Source organism: Genypterus blacodes, unplaced genomic scaffold, assembly GCF_046128005.1.
Source record: "Genypterus blacodes isolate CSIRO-AG114 ecotype Tasmania unplaced genomic scaffold, CSIRO-AGI_Gbla_v1 ptg000043l_1, whole genome shotgun sequence".
In the NCBI taxonomy this organism is placed as follows: Eukaryota; Metazoa; Chordata; class Actinopteri; order Ophidiiformes; family Ophidiidae; genus Genypterus; species Genypterus blacodes.
The window spans coordinates 279,808-303,245 of record NW_027466856.1 but is presented as its reverse complement, the minus strand read 5'-3'; the positions used below and the strand labels follow the sequence as shown (position 1 = coordinate 303,245).

Genomic DNA, 23,438 nt, shown 5'->3' with positions numbered 1-23,438 from the left:
CGACACCCCTGAAAACATCTGCCAAGGTGTTTTGTTTATCAGGTTGTCATGAGAGTCCCACTGGACCGCATGTTTAATCTTAGTCTCTCTGCCACATTCTGTGCTCAGCGTAAGAAGAAAACGGCGTCAGCTGCAAAGTTCCAGTAGCTTCAAAAACAAAGAGGTCAGAGGTCAACAACAGGAGCTAATCCCCCCTCCTCCTCCTCCTCCTCCTCCTCATCATCATCCTCATCACGACAAATTAGTTCCAAGTTAGATCTGCCTGTGAAGATGAGTGAGGTAATTCCCATAAATCTCTACTGCGCCCGCATCAAGACGTGAGGAGCTGCATGTTTCAGGGGCTGCATTCTTGAGTGACAGCTCAGTTTTTCCTACCTGCAGGACTCCTGTGAAGGCCCATACACACACATACACATACACACACACATGCCGTCACCCCTGCTGCGTTATGCAATTCTGATTCCCCGTTCTGCTGCACGCTCACTCTGGATCCCTCTGATCCGGGGTCAAAGGTCTCTCAGAGGTGTGTCGGCCTCCATCATGCAGCTTTGAGTCGAAGCCACGCAGATCTTACATGACATGACATTGATTTGATTTCACTCGTTTGCAGCTTTCAGTTGAAATATCTCTTTACAGTAAATCTTGGCAGGAGCCTCCCCCCCCGTCTGTGTGTGTGTCTGTGTGTGTTTTCACAGGTGAATAATGGAACGCTGCTGCCCCTGCAAGGTGTGTCGCCTGGAGTTCCAAACTCTTCCAGCTCTCCCTGATTGTTCTGCGGTTGAGACGCCCGCGAGCGCAATCAAAAGAGAAAGGCTGTAAGTGAAACTGGAGCTCATAGAACATGAGCCAGACGACAAACAGGACCCGACAGAGCCGTCGTCCTCGTCTCTCAGAGGGCGTCTCAAGGGAAGGAGACACATTCCTCCTCTTCACTTTCTCCTCCTGCTCTTAAACACCAAGGAAAACAAAACTACAGTGACATTCCCTGCGTTGCTCTGTCATAAAGTCGTTCCCGCCCTTCCAACACCTTGACAGGGATCTCTGGTGTGTGTGTGTGTGTGTGTGTGTGTGTGTGTGTGTGTGTGTGTGTGTGTGTGTGTGTGTGTGTGTGTGTGTGTGTGTGTGTGTGTGTGTGTGTGTGTGTGTGTGTGTGTGTGTGTGTGTGTGTGTGTGTATATCCCCTCCCACACCGCCCCCTGAAATGGGAGTGAGTTAAGTTTTAAAAAGGGCCGGTCTATTCCTTCATCTCACTGTCTGGTGTATGTGTGTGTCTCAGTGTGTGTCCATGTGTGTGTTTGTGTCTTTGTGTGTGTGTGCAGAGGGTTTGACTCTCCAGCAGACGGTGGGAGCGCAGAGCACAGATCCCAAACCCAAAGCCCGGGAGGAGGACGCACGACTTTGATGCTCAGGAGTTAGAGAGAGACCTCGTCTGACGCTTTCCCCCTTTTGCACTTTCTGTCTCTCTCCGTCTTTCTGTCTCTCTTTCTCTCTCTCTCCCTCTCTGCATTTCGGGGGAGCCGTACAGAGCAGTAGAGTCCTGACTCAGCAGTGCTGCATCGTGAGTTATGCGCTTTGATGGCTGCATGACATTAACCCACGCCTGTTAAAGCTTGTTCCGTCTGCGTATTAAGATGCTAAGACGCGTCTCTGTGTGTCTCCCTGTCCTCTCCTCTCTGTCCTCTATGTCTCAGGGCAGTCGTAGCGGTGATGTCCCCCTCACTGCCCTGGTTGCTGTTGCTATTATGGGGAGGACTCCAGGGTCTCCGGGCGCAGGACTTCGACGAGGACTACGAAGACGAGCCTGTGCCCCCTAAGAGGAAGAACAAAGTGACTAATTCCATCGCCTCAAATGGCAGACGTAAGTGCAGAGACTGGGAGGTTAGTTGTGAAGAGTATGTGTGTTTGGTTTGGTTTGGTTTGGAAGGAGGTGTTTCCACAGGTGGGGAAGAAGTGGAACAGGATTCCTAACGGGGGCATCGCTGCAGGAGAGCATCCAGGTGGATTGATGGTCTCTCCCCTCTGAGGCGTTTAGGTGCCATCCATCTCCGGCGTGACCGCTCTGTGCTCCGCTACGCAAATGTTTTATCCGCTCAGAATTCCGTTCCCCCAGGCGCATTCTCTCTGTGACACATGTTTGGGCGAAGATGAATGTGATTCATCCTCAGCCTGTATTAGATCTGTGCCACGCTTTCATCCCTGTGCCTGAGTCACGTTCATGAACTCGTCCCGTCAGCCAAGGACCTACTTTCAGATCGCTCAGTAAATCACCTGTGACCCTCTGCCAAAGGCTCCGCCGCAAACTTTACTTGACTGTCAGTGTCGTACTTGAGTCGCTAAAGTGGCAGAGCGGCGGACAGATGTGTCTTTATGTCTGGCGAGACGTGAGAATAATCACTGATGTTGTTAAGATGGACAGCTTGGCAACCAGCCTGACAACAGCTGAGGACAAATATTAGGAGGTACAAAGCCAAAAACTATAACCAACAGCCAACAACCTTGTCAGGGCCTGAAACTGTAACAACGACCTCGCTAATGCCTTTATACTAACGCGTCAAAGTTCCTCAGTTGAAAGTGTTTTTAACGGCTTCCTGCTCTCTGTTGTCAGCGCTAAACAAAGAGGAATGCAGTCTGGAGCTGGCCTTCCTGGTGGACAGTTCAGAGAGCGCCAAGGACAACCACGACCAGGAGAAGCTCTTCGCGACGGCCGTGGTGGAGCGTCTGCAGGGCCTGAGGCTGCAGACGGGCCGCGGCCTCATCTCCCGCTCGGCCCTCCTGCAGTACAGCAGTCACGTCATCATCGAGCAGACGTTCAAGCAGTGGCGCGGCGTTGACGACTTCAAGGCCCGGATCGCGCCCATCGTCTACATCGGCCACGGCACCTACACCACCTACGCCATCACCAACCTGACCCGCATCTACCTGGAGGAGTCGGAGCCCAGCAGCATCAAGGTGGCCGTCCTGCTCTTCGACGGCATCTCGCACCCAAGGAACCCCGACATATTCTCCGCCGTGGCCGACGCCAAGAACCAGGGTGTCCGTTTCTTCACCATCGGCATCACGCCTGAAGCGAAGGAGCCCGGAAACTTAGCCCAGCTGCGGCTCATCGCCAGCTCGCCTGCATCGCGATACCTCCACAACCTGCAGGACCAAGGCATCGTGGACAGAGTCGTCAAGGAGATCGTGAGTACATAAGCATGTTCTTTGAAGGGGAAGTTGGGGATCCGTTCAGAGTTGGTGGTTTGGTTCTGTGAGTCCTCAAACTGGCCGGCTGCCTGTTTTGTTTTTTTGCTTGACATTTTGAGTCCATCATAGAGAGATTCTTAAACGGTTGTGAGTCAGAGATTCACCTTTTCCTCAAAGAGCTCAGAGGAAAATGTCTCATGCTTCGACTTGCGTTCTGTCTTTGTATCTTTTTGATAATTGCTTCGTAACCGCGGCCAAGATTTTACCAAATATGCAACAAACAGAAACCTAACAAAAGCCCAAATGAATCTAAAGTCAATGACGTTGGCTCCTATGTGAAAAAGCCCGACATACGCGTATCCTCTTAGGGTCACTGTGTCCACACCTGCTACGTGCTGCCATGGCAACAGACGCTCAACTACCACCACTGCTGTGTGAAACATCATGAAATCTGACATCCGCTCTGAAATTACATGAAAGACGTGACACGTTCCTGGATTGCTGCTCTGGGACGTTACCATGACGTCCCTCGCGTGTCCAATTCCCCGTGTTTTGCTCTCGACTCGAGTCATTAGTATTACTTTGATCTCGTAGACGCAACTCAGACGCTTTAGATCGGTTGACTGAGAACATCTGCTGCACGTTAAAGCTCTTTGTGGGAACGCCGGGCGCAGTAAGACAAGAACCAGGACTTTGGACTGGGGTTTGGTTGTTGACACAGGTGGTGCACATCTAAATATGATAAAGGAAACGTTACAGATGGATTCCTGCTGCATGAACCTGACAGTCAACAGTGGGACTTTCATCTGGCTGCAGTCGGCATCTGTAGGTCATAACCAGGCGCTCCCGTCCCGCCTGACCTCGTCTTTGGTGGCTTCAGAAATCACGCCGGCTATTGGCTCTGGACGCATGGGAAGCGGAGCCGTGGCCGCCACGTGTTTCCTGTTTGCGCAGAGAATGTGGTCGGCTTTCAAGTAGAAAGATTAAAAAAGGAGGGGGGGGGGGGGTGCTGCATGTGAGAAGAAGATGAGGTCCGAGGCGAAGAATCAGGCAGGCGGAGGAAGGACTGAGGGCTAAACTGAGCGCCAGCCAGGAGGGGAGGGGTTTAAAGGCGTGAATATGGATCACAGGTGTTGATGTTTTCTCTCTCTCTCTCTCTCTCTCTCTCTCTCTCTCTCTCTCTCTCTCTCTCTCTCTCTCTCTCTCCCTCTCTCTCCTTTTCTTCCTCCACAGACGGACCTGACGGACGAGGGGGTAAGTATCATCCGGGGGAACGTCTTGATCTGTCTCCCTGATGTGTCGGCCCGTGTGACCGTGTTACGTCCTTCTGTCTCCCCAAGTGTCCCCTGGCCCAGGCCGCGTGCGCCTGCGAGAAGGGCGAGCGAGGCCCCGGCGGCCCCCCTGTAAGTCTACACACTCCCTCAGACTCTCTGTATACCACACTCTCCTTCTTCTATAGGCACCAAAGAGACAATTAGCCCTCACATGGCTTCCTTTGAAGGGACGAGGACAACGAGACGACTCACAGAGACGCTCTTAATGACACCAGGCTCCATAATTGCAGGGTTTGGGTCGGGGGGGTTTTGGTAGGGGATCTCTGGGCTTTGAGGGGTTTGCAGTGGATGCCTCACATTCCTCTGTAGGTTTATCTTGAACAGGCGAAAAAAAAAGAGATTTTACACGCGACATTAGCCCAATCTCTTCAGAGGGAGTCCAGCGCTTTGGGATGGTCTGAGGACACGTGTGACAGATAAGACGTTGGTGACGTGCGGCTGCGTCTTTCTTTTGCCAAAGTTGTGTCGCTGCGTCTGATTGCGGTGAAGGTCAGACGCAATTTCCCTGCGGGTTTACGCTTTGATTTGGAGTAATTACCCCCTCAAACTTTGATGCGGCGAACAAAAAGCTGTTCCGCATCACTGACGACACAGACACACACACACACACACACACACACACTGCAGGAAGTGAGGGGGAGAGAGAGAGAGAGAAAGAGATTCACGCACAGTCCACAACACATATGAGCATACATAAAAACACAGAGAGAAGCCAGACGGTTGCCATGGTAAGTAAGTTCTCTCTTTCTCTCACACACACATACACACACACACACACACACACTGGCTCATCTGTTCTCAGTCACACGATACGCAACTCATACATGTTGCCTTGATGCTTTTCGCCGCAGGGAAAGAAGGGTCGACCAGGAGAGGATGGAACTCCCGGCTTCAAAGGACTAAAGGTGCGAAATGTTCCCTTAACTTCTCTCTCTCTCTCTGTCTCTCTCTCTCTCTCTCTCTCTTTTACTTTTCCTTGGAATACACTCACTAACTCGATTGGTTGTCCTCAGGGTGAAGGCGGGCTGAGTGGACTTCCGGGTCGAGAAGGATCAGAGGTGAGTGCGGCGTCGTCCCTGTAAACGCACTTCCAATGTCTAACCTTCCTCACTTCCTGTCTATCCGTCTGTCTCTGCATGACCTCACCGCCCTGTTTTGTCCACACAGGGAAAGCCGGGATACAAAGGAGAGAAGGTAACGGAACGGATCCTCTTCTTTCTTTAAGTTCTTTAAGTTTCCTCTAATGAAACTTCGCACACACACGGAACAAACTACAAAAGTCACATTTTTTTCCCTCCCAAATCAGGTAAAGTGATGTGCAACCACGCGTAACCTGAAAATCTTTGGAAATACCACGACATTTACTTCTTTCACACACCGCTTTTGTGTTTAATGTCAAACTCGTCTGCTGCTATCTTTAATCAATTCACCTTTTAAAGGAACGTTACGCCAAATTTCTCAATGACATCTTATTATTACTCCGCCGTAACAACACGGCGCCGCTTACAAACATCGGCGAGGCGAGGTGACGGTGAGACCGAGCGGCAGCACTCGGGACATAACTCAAGTGTGTTTTGATTCCTCACAGGGTGAACGAGGAGAGTGTGGCACGCCGGGTGTTAAAGGAGACAGAGTACGTCGCCCTTCGCTCATATGTTCTAAATCAAAGTATAACTGGAGTCCCGACTGTCACACAGCTGCTGTATCCTAATGATGCTGTTGTTCCCTTTCCCAGGGTCCTGAAGGGACGATCGGCCTGAGAGGAAACCGAGGTCTCCAGGTGATTGATTCTCTCCATCGTCTGATCCCGCTACGCCGCTCAGTGTTCAAAGACGCCACCTTAACGCTGTTCTGGTCCCGTTTCATTTCAGGGTTTGGCTGGTCCGGCCGGCGACATCGGGCCAGAGGGTCCCATGGGTAAAAAGGTGAGTATCCCTCCAACACGACCACTCATGGGGCGGTGTGTGTGTGTGTATGTGGGGGGGGGGGGGGGAGAATCATCTCATCCCTCATTGATCAAAGTTGACCTTCAGGATCAGAGCAGACGCATACCTGAGCAGAGTGCCTGCTGCTCTGTCGGAGGCATTTACTCCTCTTCCTCCTCCTGCGTCTGTTTCACATTATGTCTCTTTTCATAGCGAAGCGAAAGGGCACCGATGTCATCGGATCCATCAGCACAAAGAAAAGGAATAAACCTGTTACACCAAGTTAAAAAAGAAAGAAGGAGAGAAAAGAAACCTTTCTGTTCTATACGTTTCCGAGGCGATGACTCTCTTTCTTCCTCATTCATTCCATTCACGAGGTTGACATTTTAAAATGCATTTAGATTAAATCGATTTATCACGGCCATAAATAACATAAATGCCATGTAGCAGGTCAGGTGGCCGTACATCTGGACACTATGGGCTGGAATAATAACAGAGTTTGTGAGTTATGATTCCATCAGCAGAGGAACACGTGAAACTCCTCTGAAGCTCCTCCGCTGTTATTAGCTTGTCAGTCTATTTGTCTGTTCCCCCCCCCCCCCCCCCCCCCCCACCCCCCATGTTATAGCTGCCAATTCCTCCGCGAGCCCTCGCTCCCCCGCCGAGCGCTCCCTCCTTAATTATTTTGGAAGAATGTTAGCGTTGATTGTCTGCCTGTCATCCTATATCAGCTGAATGGCAGACTAATGTCTGGCTTTAAATCGCGCTGTCCCGACTTGTCTGAAAGGGCAGAGGGGGGGCGGGGAAGGGGAAAGGGGGCCAGGGGGCGGCAGTATGCACCTACTAACACTTTCACGCTGAGTGCGTCCTCCTGCTGCACACGCTGACGGATTTACAGCTTCTGTGTGAACGCGTTCTTTACCAATAAACTCTTAACTCGGGGGATTTCTACTCAACACCCTCCCCCCCCCAAAAAAAAGAAATTCAGTAGAGGAGGACGATCAACGTTGGCCGATGCAGAGGTGTGGGCTCTTGCGGGGCCCCTGAGGTGAACATTAGTCTGTTGTCTTCCTCTGATGCCTCCACCCGCCTCTGATTGGTCCATTAAAGCAGCCCTGTGGGGTTTGGACCAATCAGGATGAGGTCATAGAATTTGAAAGGGCAAAGCAGATCTGTTTACAGGTCTGTTCTACCATTATTATGTCAGCGCCTTGAGGTGTGTGTGTGTGTCTGTGTGTGTGTGTGTGTGTCTTTTGACGTGTCTGTCCCTGTCTGTCTTTTATAGGGAGATAGGGGACTTCCTGGGCCACCTGGAATCCAAGGGGAAACCGGGATAGGCCTTGCGGGACCCAAGGTGAAGTTCTGGAAAAATAAAGTCACGAGGGCAAAATCCTCCCCCTGCTTAGTCTCACTGCCCCTCTTCCTTCTCCTCCTCCTCCTCCTCTTCCTCCCCTCCCTCATCTTCCCTCTCTGCAGGGCGACGTCGGCTTGCAGGGACGTCTAGGGCCTCCGGGGCCTCCAGGACTCGGTGAACATGGACCACCAGTGAGTATAAAAGCATAATCCACTTATTCCCCATCAAAGCGCAGAATTGTGCGCGTTCCTCCAGTTTTCATCTGTGCGTTTCTGTTTCACTCAGGGGCCTCAAGGGCCACAGGGGATCAGCGGAGAGAGAGGAGCGATTGGAGAAGGTCACCCCGGACCCAAGGTGAGGTGGCGTTGGTGGCATATGTCTTATGTCTCTGCCGCTCTTCCTGGGAAGATGGAGAACCTTTAAAAGCTTTGAACCCTCTCAACCTGGTTTCTTGTGTTTGTCTCCCCCCTCACCTGCAAGTCTGCGCTCCAGATCCCAGGAAGTGAAGACAGGAAACGGACAGCGTTTATGGTTACAAGATACAATAATACAACGCAGAAGCTGTAAACTTGCATTACCTCAGTCTATCATCTGGAGAGGGAGGGAGAGAGAGAAAAGGGAAGAGAGAGAGAGAGAGGGAGAGAGGGAGAGAAGGAGAGTGGCAGGGAGGGAGGGAGGGAGGGAGGGAGGGAGGGAGGGAGGGAGGGAGACCCGGACACCTTGAGACATGAAGGAGTGAGTCACTCAGTGAAAGGAAAGAATGAGTCCATCCCTCCATCTGTGTCCTCTCAGGCTGAACACACACACACACAGAATCACGTAACTACATTTGCTTCTTGTTGCAACTCTTCTCTTCAATAGTTTGTAATTTATTTAGGCGTTGTCTGACGTATTTATCAGACTTTGACTGATCTCATTGAAGTATTTCCACTTTAATTACATGTGTTTTCTTAGTTCTTAATAGTTTTTGAGCAGCTGCTTCCATCAGGTTGCCATGTCGGCTCTACAAGCAGGAACGCCGCTGGTTAGTTTGTCGTGGCGGTCGCAGGAAAGATCCAGAGATTCATGGCGTGAAGCAGCGGCGACACATTTACCTCAAACCTCGTCTTTGTTTCGTGTTAAATCCATACAAACCGAATCAAATGAACGTAATGGCGCCTTGGCTATTCCCAAGAGGGTGACGGCAACATTCCATCCCCAAATAAACAGGCAGGAGGAAGAGGAGGAGGAGCATCATCTCCCACCGTTTGATATTGGCCTCCAGGTGCTCCTCTCTCTGTTTTGACCGTGCAGATGGCGTTGGTGTTCCAGAGTTTCGTGCCTCGACAAGCTCCAGATTCGCAAGAAGCTCCGATGCACTATCGCCTCCTCCCCCTCTTCCTCCCACATCATTAGCACCTCTCAGCCCCACACGCCCAAATTAAATATCCGAGCGCATTGCACCAAGATGACGAGATCTGTAGTTTTCCCACGTTGATACGAGGGGCGCGGCATCGCCATGGTGATCTGATTTGACGTCGTCCCGGGACGACCTTCTCTGAGGACAGGGGGGGAAGTTTGCTGGAGGCAGAATTTGACTCCTGAGCGGACTTTTCCAGTTTTCCAGCGGTGCTCTTTCCCCTTATTGTGTTAACTGTCAACCCGGATTACCGTCCTAATCCTTCGCCGCGTTCACCTTCTGACTTATCACATGTTTTAAATGCTTAAAGTCAGGTTGAAGGCTCATAACGTTTACAGTGGCTTTGACTCTCTCCACTCTGGTGGTTTGAGAGGTTTCCGTGGTGACCAGTTCCAATTTGTTCACAATCGATGCCAAAGCAAATCTAGAGTATCGTGTCTCCTTCAGCCGGGTGGTTTCAAACATGTTTTGTTGCGTAATCTTCCTGTTGTCCATCAGCGGTTAGTGTCTCTGTAAACAGGCATCAAGTCTGGCGTGTCGACATCAACATAAATAGGAATTAAGGCGGAATGTTTGGGAGTGAAGCCCAGTCTGTATACAAACTGTAGCAAACTGTGGTAGAGTGGTTTTAGGAAATATGGCTCCAATTTCAATGTTTTCATTCTTTTTTTCCCTTTTTTTACACTTTTTCTTTCTTTCTTTTCCTTTTTTCATTTGATTTGCAATGCTTTGTTTTTCCAATTCCCCCTTCAGGTCATTGTCTTGACTTGATTTTAACTCTTTAATCTCTCTCTTCTTCACAGGGGGAGCGAGGCTTGGAGGGGCCAAGGGGGACCAGAGGACAGCAGGGCGCCGGGATCAAAGGGGACAAGGTAGAGCTGCAGAAAGAGAGAGAGAGAGAGAGAGAGGCAGTAAATAAGTGACTAACCTTAACCCACACACGGTCTCAATCTAGATCTAGGTCTAGACAGGTATCGACCGGACAGAGCGGAAGGACTGAGACTCGGCCAATCTGACCTGATGAGGCGCGGGAGAGTTTGCGAAAGCGTCGCATTGTTTTGTGCGTCACGGCGGATTTGCAGTCGCAGACATCAGAGGAAACCCCTCCAAATATGTGAACATTTAAGACGGATACAGACTTAAGGCGGTTTTGCAGCAGCCATGTGGTGGAGCTCACAGATTGTTGCGTTTGTTTTCATGTGGTCTCTACGGCGACCCAAACCGAGCCTGCTGCGTTTGAAGAGAGATGCTGTGAATGCGTCTCAGCCGCTCTGCGTTGACGCAATAAAGTTTATGGTGCGAGTTTTTGCGTGAGACGGATGAAAAGAAGGAAAAAAAGCCGTTTCATGTATCAAAGGGTTTAGAGGGATTTGTGTTTTTAGTGCAGAACAAAGAGGGAAAATTTTGGTAGAGAATCACAAATGTTCTGAAGCGTGTTGGATTTATGGGTTTGACAGTCACTGACCTGCATCCTCATTTTGACCCTGAAGGGGGATTTTGGCCATGCAGGTCTTCCAGGGCCCACCGGCCTCCCTGGCGCCGGCATACAGGGCGAGAAGGTAAGTTAGCCATCAATAAACACAACTCTCTGCTACTCATTTCCAGCATTTGTTCCTCACAATCCAATTTCGCGTTCTCCTCTTTTCCTTGCAGGGAACTGAGGGACCAAGGGGGCCACCGGGGATCAGGGGCCAACCAGGGGAGGGCTTACCTGGGGCCAAGGTCTGAACATATATTAGGATGATGACATGATCATGAGATGAAAGGTGGTGATGATTCTTCATTGTGGTCGTGTCGTCTCACACAGGGAGACCAAGGGTTGCCGGGGGAGCTCGGCTCGCCCGGAGAGAGAGGAGCTGGAGAACCCGGCTCTAAGGTGAGTCAAAGCCCACAGGCCAATTCAGCATCAGAGCCGAACGCACTGACACCGATCCTTCAATCCGTCCCTAGGGCGAGCCGGGATCAACGGGAACGTCGGGTTTACCGGGTCTCCCGGGAGAAGACGGAGCTCCTGGGCAGAAGGTACGAGGCAAATCACCTTGCATGCGTGCGTTTAGACAGGAAGTCTGCCAGTCGTGATGTATTGAATGATCGTGTGTGTGTGTGTCTCCGCAGGGCGAGCCAGGAGCTTTAGGTGTGAGGGGTCCAGATGGAACGCCTGGAATCGGCACCCAGGGGGAAAAGGTAAATAATCAGTCGTTCCTTGATCACACCTTTCACTCATAATCAACACAGTAATTGACCGCGTTTGTGTGACTTGTCAAGGGCGACCAAGGTCAAAGGGGGATACGAGGCTTGTCGGGTCCACCGGGCATCGCAGGACCCTCAGGACCCAAGGTGAGAGACATTTCGTCCACTATCGTCGTCCATTTCATGACGTATTGACGTGGAACAATCAGTTTAACTGCTTTTGGTTTGAACTCCTCTTCATCAGGGGGAACCAGGGATCCCAGGCCGCTTGGGTTTACCCGGATTACCTGGACGGGGAATCATGGGACCCAAGGTGCTGCTCAGTCTGTTCAGATCACGGCCAAGTCTTATTTTCTATCAGATAAACAATGCGGGTGATGTAGTTTTGGTTGATGAATTTGTGTGTGTTTCTTAAAATGTCCTCCAGGGCGATCTTGGTCCAAGTGGTCCTCCTGGTCCAGTTGGGGAGAATGGCTATGGACTTCCTGGTCCAAAGGTAACAAAATGTCTTTGGACATAAGCTGATGTCATGTTAGAGTAATTTGCCTTTATTAGTCATACAAGTGCATACGTTTGAGGAATTAGTTGTGAAATTAACATAATTGTAAGCAGATGGCCATGAATGTGTGTGTGTGTGTGTGTGTGTGTGTGTGTGTGTGTGTGTCTGTGTGTCTGTGTGTGTCTGTGTGTGTGTGTGTGATCCCTAAAGATAAACCAAACAATTACTCATATTTTGGACATTGCTTGACTTACTGCAATGGTGTCAGAGTCGGAGCAGAACATTAGATCCGTTCTCCTCTACATTCCACTTCCTCACTTCTTCTTTGTGTCCTTTGAGTGGATGAGTTGTGTGAGTTGTGTGAGTTTCACGTGTGGCTCTGCTCTGTAGGGAGACCGTGGAGATCATGGCCCAGCAGGTCCATTTGGCCCCAAAGGCGACGGCTATCCGGGCCCCACGGTGAGGAGCTCATGGAGATCTGGACCTCCTCAGATGTCAAACCCATAAATCTCCTTGTTCATACTGTCTAACTCCACCTTACACCTTGTCATCCATCCATCTGTCCTTCCTCTTCCTCCTGTAAATCCCTTCCTGCCATCAGTGTGATATTTATGACCTGAAGTTACAGTAGAGGTGTTTCTCCCTTTGTGTGTTTCAGGGCCCTCCTGGTCTGCCTGGGCTTACGGGAGAACCTGGACTTGAAGGAATCGGCATTCCGGGGCCAAAGGTGAGAGAACTGGGAAGCATCTCGGTATTTGTGAAAACCTGCACTGGAATAACTGGAAATCTGTCCGATTGATGATCTTAGCCAAGATTCAGATCCTTGCTGAAGTTTATCTACTTTGTCAGCTCCGTGTAAGGATTCCTGCTCTTCCCTTTGTTTGCGTCTCTGCAGGGGGATATCGGGTTCAGAGGGTTGCCTGGATTACCAGGACCTACGGGCGAAGGCCTCCAGGGACCGCTGGTAATTCATTACTTTCACCTTTTCAGATTTCAGATGAGATTACAACATCGTCTCTTTGCTTCAAAACTTCACTCAGTGCCATTTTGTCTTTCACATATAGAACATACTTTTGCGAAGACAAAGTCAAGGACAGAATTTTGATTTGTTTGGTTACGCTTAGAGCTTCCTGTGATTTTATTTGACATCCATCCAGATGGTTGAGATTGAGCCATATCCTCTGAAGAGCTGCGTGTTTGTTCTACTCAGAGATCCTGATTTGAAAAGGAAAAATAAATAGATCTTTACTGTGTGTGTGTGTGTGTGTGTGTGTGTGTGTGTGTGTGTGTGTGTGTGTGTGTGTGTGTGTGTGTGTGTGTGTGTGTGTGTGTGTGTGTGTGTGTGTGTGTGTGAGAGACCTAAGAGAGAGACAGAACATGCCAGTCTACTTAACATGATCCTCCGTGCGGCGCTCTGACTCTAATCAGACACACGACGTCCTAACCCGGGCAGCACCTGGCGCCCACGCGTCCTCTGGTGTCACATCCTGCGTCCCTGTCACACACTGGATCCAGTGGGCAGGATTTAATTGAGGGCTGCAGCAGTCGGGGATCCTGCGCTCGTCTATTTTGAGACAACGGCGGTGTCAGAAATCCACGAGTCAGCGTTATGAACCAGAGACGAGCGTAGTGTTACACAGAATAGTGACGCTCGTTCGCTTTCCATCACTTTGGCTCCATGTTAGAGGCTTCAGATGCATTATTAATGGAAATTTGGTTGCAGTTTTATATTTATTGCTTCCTTCTAATGTGAATCTACACACTCATGACTGCATCACTTCCTCTGGTTATGTCAATCATCACTTCCATCCTGCAGTTTGTGTTATTAAAGTTGATTTTGTTGACGCAGGGCAACACCGGACGACCTGGACCTCCAGGGCCAACGGGGCCGACAGGACAGGGAATCCAGGGACCAAAGGTAGGCTACACATCACCATCACCCGCCTCTTCCTCAACCTGCAGGAGACATGAAACACATGTTACATCTTTCACTCCCTGGTCTCACTCAGGGGGAGCAGGGGCCACATGGTGTGACCGGGCCGAGGGGGCTACCAGGCGAGGGCTTTCCTGGAGCTAAGGTAGGCCATCTCGTATACTGCATGTGTGTGTGCGCGTGTGTATTTTTGTGTTGTAGTGCGTTACCTTCTGATGTGTGTGTGTGATAGGGCGACCGTGGATCTTCAGGGGAGAGGGGGCTGAAGGGAGGCAGAGGAGATCTGGGAGACCCTGGAGTCCCTGGAGAATCCGTGAGTCATTCCAATTCTTCCTTCCCATAATTTGTGTACTGGTGTGTGTGTGTGTGTGTGTGTGTGTGTGTGTGTGTGTGTGTGTGTGTGTGTGTGTGTGTGTGTGTGTGTGTGTGTGTGTGTGTGTGTGTGTGTGTGTGTGTGTGTGTGTGTGTGTGTGTGTGTGTGTGTGTGTGTGTGTGTGTGTGTGTGTGTGTGAACCTCCCCACTCATTAACGTGTTTGTATCACCTCAGGGCCGACCCGGGCTTAAAGGTGAAACAGGCCTCACTGTGAGTCTTCTCGTCTCCACGCTCACCTTCACAACATCACCACAAGCTTTTATAATGTGTGTGTGTGTGTGTGTGTGTGTGTGCTCATACTGTTTGTGTATCCGTTTCAGAGGGACGACATCATCCGGATGATCAAAGAGATCTGCGGTAAAGTGTCTCGCTGTGCTCCTGCTCCAATGTTGGGTTTAGTTTGTGGACACGAGCTCCTGCCTCGTGTCAGACTCATGTGTTCCCTGTAAGACATCAGGTCACATCCCAACGTCTGTCACGTCTCACACACTAATGTCATCTCCTTTCAGGATGTGGTATCAAGTGCAAGGAGAGGCCCATGGAGCTGGTGTTTGTCATCGACAGCTCCGAGAGCGTCGGCCCAGAGAACTTCGAGATCATTAAGGACTTTGTCACGGCGCTGGTGGACCGGGTCACTGTGGGCCGCAACGCCACCAGGATCGGCCTGGTGTTGTACAGCCTGGAGGTGAAACTGGTCTTCAACCTGGCCCGCTACGCCACCAAGCAGGACATCAAGCAGGCCATCAGGAACATCCCTTATATGGGCGAGGGCACGCACACCGGGACGGCCATCCGTAAAGCCACGCAGGACGCCTTCTACAGCTCGCGCTCGGGGGTCAGCAAGGTCGCCATCGTCATCACTGACGGGCAGACGGACAAGCGCGAGCCGGTGAAGCTGGACATTGCGGTGCGAGAGGCGCACGCCGCCAATATCGAAATGTTCGCACTGGGGATCGTGAACAGCACGGACGTGACGCAGGCCGAGTTCCTCCGAGAGCTGAACCTGATCGCCTCTGACCCGGACAGCGAGCACATGCTCCTCATCGACGACTTCAACACCCTGCCAGGTACGCGGGACCAGATCTTTGCATGGGAACGTTCATTTAGTTTAGTCTAGTTTAGTTTAGTATGTCTCAAAAAGGCTAAATCCTCTATAAATTACTTCTAATTCTGATGAAAGCGTTCAACATGAAGCTTCAGGTAGATCGTTTTCCATCCTTCCGGGCAGCCTGGTTTCCCTTCGCGCAAATATGGTCGGAATACCAACTTGCAGAGACTTGAAACTTTCCTCAGATGGGCGATCAATCACGGCGAACACATCACTGATTTTAATCTATGTCGAGGCGTCATAATGCAGGTGCCAGCAAGAGCGTTATGGAAACTCGTCCACATGAACCCTGAGATTTTTGGTATTGTAAAGCACATGTCATCCATCAGTCACCTGCAACAAGAGTGTTTGCTGCCGTCCCACACAGCAGGAGTTGATATGATGAGACATTAGCCATCAGGTGTCTTACATAATAGCCTCGGCTCAAAGCCAGCGCATGTAATCATCCTTCAGCATCCTCAGGCAGTGGACATAAATCCTTGAGACGGCACATTAATGACCAAACTCTCTTCGCTCTGCATCTGTGTCTCTTCTCTCTCTCTCAGCTCTGGAATCCAAGCTGGTAAGCCAGTTCTGCGAGGACGAGAACGGCGCGCTGATATACAACCGGGTCACCAACGGCTACAACGGCAACAGGAACGGCCTCAACGGGAACTACGCCGTCGGTAGCTATGGTTACCGGCCAACCAGCGAGCAAGAACTCCTGAGCGGGCGCCACACGGGCACCGGCAGCACGCACGTCCAGCACGGCAGCACCGGGTCCAGCACCGCACATGTAGGAAGCATGTTTGGTAAAGCCGCCATGAGGCAAAGCAGGGGGCTGTGAAGTAAATTGGGGTTTTTTTGTCGTAGGGTCACCAGCAGGGAGGAAGAGGAGGCACAGGAGGAGGAGGAGGAGGCGGAGGAGGAGGAGGAGGAAGAGGACAGACGGAGCACATCGACTCAACAAACTGGGGGACCGTGCGTGGGGACACTTTCCACCCCAGCACCGTGTCCATCAGACCCGCTCCCACCCCCGCCAAGGCCTCCGTCTCCAACACAGGGGAGTCTTCCTCATCGTCGTCTTCTTCATCGTCCTCCTCGTCTTCATCTTCATCAACAAACAGAACCATATCGTCCTCAGGCGTATTGGTCCAGCGCATCCCTGTACCAAGGCCAGCGCTTCCCAGAGGTAGACACATTCTATTCTGCTCTATTCTATTCTGCTCGATTCTCCAGAGCAGCTGTGTCACAGATTTGCACGTGTTTGCGATTTTCATGAAATTTGCATCCGAACCAGGTCGCAGACTTTCGTTTTTTTTGGTTGATTCTGGTATCCGTGGCGATTGCGGGGGGGGGGGGGGGGGGGGGGAGTGGCTGACGGCTCTGATAATGAGGTCACACGGGTGAGGAGCCCGGAGGCCAACTCCCTCTGCGTGAGAAAACAGATGGAGCCGCTCGTGAAAGAGAAGGAGAGCGAGCGCAGTGCAAGAGGGGGGAACAGGTGGGAAGGCAGGGGTGTCGGGTAGAGGACGAAATATGAATCAGGTGGGCAGGTTCTCAAGAGAGGAGGCATGTACTGAATGCAGCTCTGACCTCTCCCTTCCTTCCCTCCTTCCTCCCTTCCTTCCTTCCTTCCTGCAGAGATGGCGCCCTTGGACCCCCGCTGCTCCCTGGTCCTGGATCAGGGTCCGTGTCGGGACTACAACATCCGCTGGTACTACGACAAGCAGGCCAACGCCTGCGCTCAGTTCTGGTACGGCGGCTGCAACGGCAACAGGAACCGCTTCGACACGGAGGACGAGTGCAAGAGGACGTGTGTGTTGGCCAGATCCACCGGTACACACTCGCACTGCATGCATATTCACAATTTGTCACTCGCACCTTTTTGCCTTCCCTTCCTCCTCAATTTCCTCCCTCGTTTTCAGGCCAAAGCACTGTTACTCCAACTGAATGTTTCCAATTATTAATCTGTCATATGGTTTCCTTTCTCAGGCGGCTGATTGAAGGCATCTGCTATAGATATGGTTCCAAGGAGGGCGCAGCTACATCCAGCCAGCTTCTTTCTTCTGACTTATGTAAAACCAAGAGTTTTGCATATTTCCCAGACACATGCTTGTACGCGGATCAACGTTCCGTGTCAGGATGTGATTTGGAAAGGAATTGCTCACCATTTTCCGTCTTCATACCTCCACCCAGCAGCAAATCGCCTCCTCTCTGGCACTTATTGTACTTATATATATAAATGATCCCCTCTATCCAACTCCGGCGAAAGAGAATCGGAATCCTTTTTTTATACGTTAGATACCTCTGATGTTTTTTATGCTACAGAATCTACATCAACATCTCACATACGGAGAGATTCCATCGCTCCTACTCAGGAATACAGATCCCAAAATATGGGACGCAACAACCAACACAGGACTGTTTCAATCAATCTATACGCTGTAATCACACCGTAAGATAATATCGGTGTTTATGTTTAATCACAATCATCAACTCTGTCTCTTATATCATGATTTTGCTCTTATTCTCTCTAAAGAATGGATGCTCTGTATCTTTGAGGAACAGTCGGTTGCATTTGAATGTGTTTTTTTTTTATGTTTTGAGGTTTTTCCGAGTGAAATTGTGTTGTTTTGTGTTTGTTTTCGTTGCATTGTTTCCATTTTTTAATATGAATATACCTAAATTGAAGCCTGAGTCTCACCAGTTTTGACTAAAGGCGTACATACACTGCCCTCTACTGGCCGCTGAGGTTAGTGTTGAGCTTCTGACAAGGTAGGAGCTACTGTCACTGAGCTGTACTGGCGACAACAAATCCATCCGTTTGTACTGAGCCTTCCAGCCAAACTGATGTCAAACACTTCAATAAATCTGCTCTGAGCTGATTTCTGTATCACGTGCTGAATCTCCTCTCTCTCCTCTTCTTCTTCTCTTCTTAAGTTGCGCCTCCTCGACAAGTGCATCGTCTGCTCTATCTTTAGCGCTGCCCACGGGAGAGCTGTTACCAAAACGCTACACACTCCTCACACGTCACCAGGCCCACAGTAATGGAACACGGTCGCGTCGTACCAAAGCGCACGTGAAAGCAAATTAACACTGTTTATCTTTGTTTACGTGGATAAGAAGCATAAAGAAGGGGTGAAATAACCTCCTCAACCTGAGAATAGCGACACCTTCCAACACACACACACACACACACACACACACACACACACACACACACACACACACACACAGAGAGAAGCGGCTGATCTCACACTGTTGGAACAATAAACCCAACAAGGAGGTGTAGCAGCAGCAGCAGCACTCATAGGAGGACAGCCGCTGCCTTTCACCTGTTTCCTTACACAGCTGCCGCACGCGCGCACACACACACACACACACACACACACAAACTTTAGTTCCATTTTTAGCACAAAGTTTCTTCCCTTCTATTTTCTTCTTCAAGTGAATCTTACGCGATTTACACGACGCTTTGGTCAGAAGGTTGAGCGTGAGAAAAGGATAAATAGCTGAACCGGCTAGAATCAGTGTATTGGTTTGTGTTAATGAGTGAGTGAGTGAATCAGTGTGGCAGTGAAGTCTGTGTGCACCCCCCCCCCCCCCCCCCCCCCCCCCTGCTCCCCCCCTGCCCAGGCCGAGCTATTCGAGGTCGTTGACAGCATTGTCTCCACTGTCAGGCAGCCACATGACACTTTGGGAGCTGAATCATGGTGGCATCTCCCCCAGCCTGAGCAGCCAGCTGCTTCTTTCCGTCTGTGACAGCAGCTGCTTGAGCCCTGGCTTCTTCTCTGATTTGGCCCCCATCTGATTCCACTGTCGGGCTGAGAGCAGGGGCGGGGATGAGCGGGGGCGGCGAGATGGGGGGGGGGTCTATATTTAGAGCGGGACAGGATTAAATTGCAGGGTCTTCTCACCGGGAACCTTTTCCCTGCTCTGCCTTTTCCAGCCAGGCCTGACTGCCAGTAGGACCTCCGGCCGCTCTGTCTGTCCCCTCCTGACGCACCATGGACCCCACAGCCATCAAGGAGGAGCTGCGCCTGTTTCAGAGCACCCTGCTCCAGGACGGCCTGAAGGAACTGCTCAATGAGAACAAGTTTGTGGACTGCGCCCTGAAGGTGGGCGACCGCAGCCTGCCCTGCCACCGGCTGATCATGGCCGCCTGCAGCCCGTACTTCAGGGATATCTTCTTCACAGAGGACGGTAAGGAGGTGGAGAACACCAGGGAGGTGGTTTTGGATGATGTTAACGCTTCTATCCTGGACATGATCATCCAGTATCTGTACTCGGCTGAGATCGACCTCACCGACGACAACGTGCAGGAAATCATCGCGGTGTCCAGTCGGTTCCAAATCCCCTCCGTCTTCACCGTGTGTGTCAACTACCTCCAGAACAAGCTGTCCCTCAGCAACTGCCTGGCCATCTTCAGGATGGGCCTGGTGCTCAGCTGCCCCAGGCTCGCCGTGAGCGCACGCAACTACGTAGCCGACCGCTTCGAGCTCCTCCACAAGGACGACGAGTTCCTCAAACTGGCTGCCCACGAACTGTTTGCCGTCATTGGTGGAGACACGCTGAATGTGGAGAAAGAGGAGCTGGTGTTTGAGACGGTCATGGCCTGGGTCCGCTACGACAAAGACAAGCGCATCAAAGTCCTGGGAGACGCTTTGGACTGCGTCCGCTTCCGCCTGCTGCCGGAGAAATACTTTCATGACAAAGTGGAGAGCGATGACATCATCAAGGCTGACCCGGAGCTGCAGAAGAAGATCCAGATGGTCAAAGACGCCTTCCAGGGGAAACTTCCAGAGAAACCCAAGAAGAAGGAGGGCGAGGAGGAGGAGGAGGAGGAGGGGGAGGGAGGTGAAGAGGCGGACAGCCAATTCCCTGGTTTCCTCAACGACACCCGCCGCCACGGCATGTATGCACGCGACTTCATCCTAATGATCAACGATACGGCCGCGGTGGCGTACGACGTGGCCGAGAACGAGTGCTTCCTGGCCGCCATGTCGGAGCAGGTGCCCCGGAACCACGTGAGCGTCGCCACGGACAAGAACCAGCTCTACATCATCGGGGGGCTGTTTGTGGAGGAGGAGAACAAGGACATGCCCCTGCAGTGTTACTTCTTTACAGTAAGTTGTTCACAACAAGCTGATTTAGTCCGGATGTGTGCGGACGCCGGCATGGGATCACTGAATGCTGCTTTTCCTAAACCTTTCTGCGATCTATGTGTGGATTATGTTCCCCATGTCGGCCATCTAAATGACGTGGACAATGAGTAGAGATCAGAGGGAAAGAAGGCCTCTAATCCTCAGCGCTTTACTGCATAATCAATACCAGATCGCTCCATTTCGCAAAGATTCATCCTCTTCTTCATTGCCAGATGAAGACGGAGGGCTAATGGGTACTAAGAGGGTGCTTTCTCTGCTCTGTGTGTGTTGATTTAACGTTGGCTATCCCCCCCTCCCCCTCTCCCAGCTGGATCAGCTCACGTCTGAATGGGTGGCACTGCCCCCCATGCCCTCCCCCAGGTGCCTCTTCAACATTGGAGAGAGCCTGGGCCTGCTGTTCGCTGTGGCCGGGAAGGACCTGCAGACCAACGAGTCCCTGGACAGCGTGATGTGCTACGATGTGGAGTCAGTGCTCATCTCCTCTCCTTCCTCTTCTTCTTCCTCTTCTCTCTCTCTCTCTCACTCTTAATGTTCTCTCTCTCTCTCTCTTTCTCTCTCTCTCTTTCTTTCTTCCTCTCACTCTTTCTCTCTCTCTCACTCTTCCCTTCTCTCTCTCACTCTCTCACCCCCTCTCCCTCTCACTCTTTCTCTCTTCCTCGCTCACACTCTTTATTTCTCACTCACTCTCTCCCTCACTATTTCTCTCTGTCTCTCTCTACCCTCTCTTTCTCTCTCTCTTTCGCTCGCTCACTCTTTCGCTCTATCTCAATCTCTCTCTAACACTCTCTCTCTCACACACACTCTCACTCTCTCACTCTCTCACTCTCTCCTTTGTTTCTTGCTCCATCTCTCACATTTTCCAAAACATCTCAGGTGATAATTAACTGGAGGAACTTGCAAATGAAATCACCTCGTTTCAAAAACACAACAAATGAATATGTGTGCAGGGTTAATTTGATCTCACTTCAATCATCAATCCGTTATATTCCATATTTAACAACAACCTGCAGAAGAAAGAAGTTTAGGGGAGAAAGAAATCAGGGGCGTAGATCATAGCTGCATCAAAGTAAGATAACAATAAGAACACAGAACGCTTCCAAATCCTAAACTGTCCCCCTCTTGTCTCCCCTTGTGTGTCCCCTTGTGTGTCCACTCATCATCAGGAAGATGAAGTGGAGCCAGTCCAAAAAGCTTCCGCTGAAGATCCACGGCCATGCTGTCGTCTCCCACAAAGGGCTGGTTTACTGCATCGGAGGAAAGACAGATGACAAGTGAGTGAATGAGCCTGTGTGTGTGTGTGTGTGTGTGTGTGTGTGTGTGTGTGTGTGTGTGTGTGTGTGTGTGTGTGTGTGTGTGTGTGTGTGTGTGAGAGAGAGAGAGAGAGAGAGAGAGAGAGAGAGAGAGAGAGAGAGAGAGAGAGAGAGAGAGAGAGAGAGAGAGAGAGAGAGAGAGAGAGAGAGAGAGAGAGAGAGAGAGAGAGAGAGAGAGACCTTATGCTGTGAGCTGCAGCTGTTAGTGGTCTGTCACTCTGCCAGAAATACAGAGCAGCACAGAACGTCATGGCAACAATTACACTCTTAGTCCTGCTCTGTTACATATGTTCCAAGAATTGAAGAAATAATAAATAAAGTAAAATAAAACACAATTTGATTGGATAATCAAATGGAATTGACTGAAATAGCTTTTTCATTTGACACAGATTACAACACAGATTCAGATGAAACCCTGAGGACAGGCGAGCGCATGAAGCAGCTGCTAATGAATCTCCCTCCTTCCTCTCCGCAGCAAAGCCCTCAACAAGATGTTTGCCTACAACCACAAGCAGTCAGAGTGGAGGGAGCTGGCGGCCATGAAGACCCCCAGAGCCATGTTCGGCGCCATCATCTACAACGGCAAGATCGTGGTAGCCGGCGGCGTGAACGAGGAAGGCCTCAGTGATTCGTGCGAAGCATACGACTTCGGAACAAACAAGTACAAACCCGTCCGATCCTGTTGTGTTTCATTTCGGTAGAGGATTTGTTCTTCAGCCGTCTCTCTTAATGCTGCTGCTGCTGCTGCGTCTCCACAGGTGGGAGCCCTTCACCGAGTTCCCTCAGGAGAGGAGCTCGCTCAACCTGGTGTGCAGCGGGGGGTCCCTGTACGCCGTGGGGGGCTTCGCTATGGTCCAGGCGGAGGACAAAGAAGTGGCACCTACCGAGGTCACAGACGTCTGGCAGTAAGTCCAATATTACTTCCTTTATCCAACTTTAATCCATTATTAACTTTTTATGAACATTTTTTGAGTGCAGTCTTGATGGATTATTAAAGCGGCAGAGCATGAATTAATTACATGCAGACGTTTATAACTGCGGGTCATCAAGTCTGCTATTAAAAACGTGTTAATGCGGTTGTATAAATGTCGTAAACTTCCCCTCTGTGTGTCCGTGCAGGTATGAGGACGACAAGAAGCAGTGGAGCGGCATGCTGAGGGAGATGCGTTACGCCGCCGGCTCCTCCTGCCTGTCCCTGCGCCTCAACGCGGCCAAGATGCCCAAACTGTAAACACAACTCCCCCCTTGTCCCCCCGCGCCCGGGTTGACCTTTGACATTAGATTTTTCTCTGTGATTTTGATCTCTGCTTCCTCTTCATCAAAGACTGCACCATCCGTGTTAAGAAAAGAAAATAAATGGGGAAAAAAGGAAACCGCAATTTTAGACGCACCTGTAAAAGGTCAGCGAGCATCGTTTCTATAGCTCTTCTTTTGTAAAATAAATGTTTGTAGAATTCCCCTGCCTCCCGCTGTGTTGAATTAGAGAGAGAGAGAGAGAGAAAAAGAGAGAGAGAGAGAGAGAAATTGTGAGAGAGAGAGAGAGAGAGAGAATGTGAGAGAGAGAGAGAAACAGAGAGAGAGAGACAGTGAGAGAGCGTGAGAAAGGCAAAAGAGAGAGAGAGAGAGAGAGAGAGAGAGAGAATAGAGTCATATGTCTGTGGTTTCAGGTTTGAGATTGCAAA

The 23,438-nt window shown here is 50.7% G+C and overlaps 2 protein-coding genes across 2 annotated transcripts; both read left to right on the top strand.

Annotated features, from left to right (window-relative positions):
• Positions 1–1,267: 1,267 nt before the first annotated feature.
• Positions 1,268–18,140, top strand: LOC142999295 (uncharacterized). Its single transcript, XM_076148778.1, has 36 exons — positions 1,268–1,558; positions 1,692–1,858; positions 2,606–3,180; positions 4,417–4,437; positions 4,524–4,586; positions 5,369–5,422; positions 5,531–5,575; positions 5,685–5,711; positions 6,106–6,150; positions 6,253–6,297; positions 6,389–6,442; positions 7,728–7,796; positions 7,919–7,987; positions 8,082–8,150; positions 9,999–10,067; positions 10,686–10,754; positions 10,849–10,917; positions 11,003–11,071; positions 11,146–11,217; positions 11,311–11,379; positions 11,461–11,532; positions 11,630–11,698; positions 11,813–11,881; positions 12,275–12,343; positions 12,543–12,611; positions 12,780–12,848; positions 13,734–13,802; positions 13,894–13,962; positions 14,050–14,130; positions 14,366–14,401; positions 14,512–14,548; positions 14,701–15,258; positions 15,845–16,074; positions 16,152–16,470; positions 16,923–17,117; positions 17,274–18,140. Exons 2-36 carry the CDS (start codon positions 1,708–1,710, stop codon positions 17,279–17,281), a joined length of 3,723 nt encoding a protein of 1,240 aa, XP_076004893.1. The 5' UTR covers positions 1,268–1,558; positions 1,692–1,707; the 3' UTR covers positions 17,282–18,140.
• Positions 18,141–19,153: 1,013 nt separating this feature from the next.
• Positions 19,154–23,174, top strand: LOC142999338 (kelch-like protein 41b). Its single transcript, XM_076148837.1, has 6 exons — positions 19,154–20,407; positions 20,754–20,911; positions 21,610–21,717; positions 22,232–22,417; positions 22,515–22,661; positions 22,876–23,174. The coding sequence occupies exons 1-6, from the start codon at positions 19,289–19,291 to the stop codon at positions 22,985–22,987; spliced, it is 1,830 nt and encodes a 609-aa protein (XP_076004952.1). The 5' UTR covers positions 19,154–19,288; the 3' UTR covers positions 22,988–23,174.
• Positions 23,175–23,438: the final 264 nt, after the last annotated feature.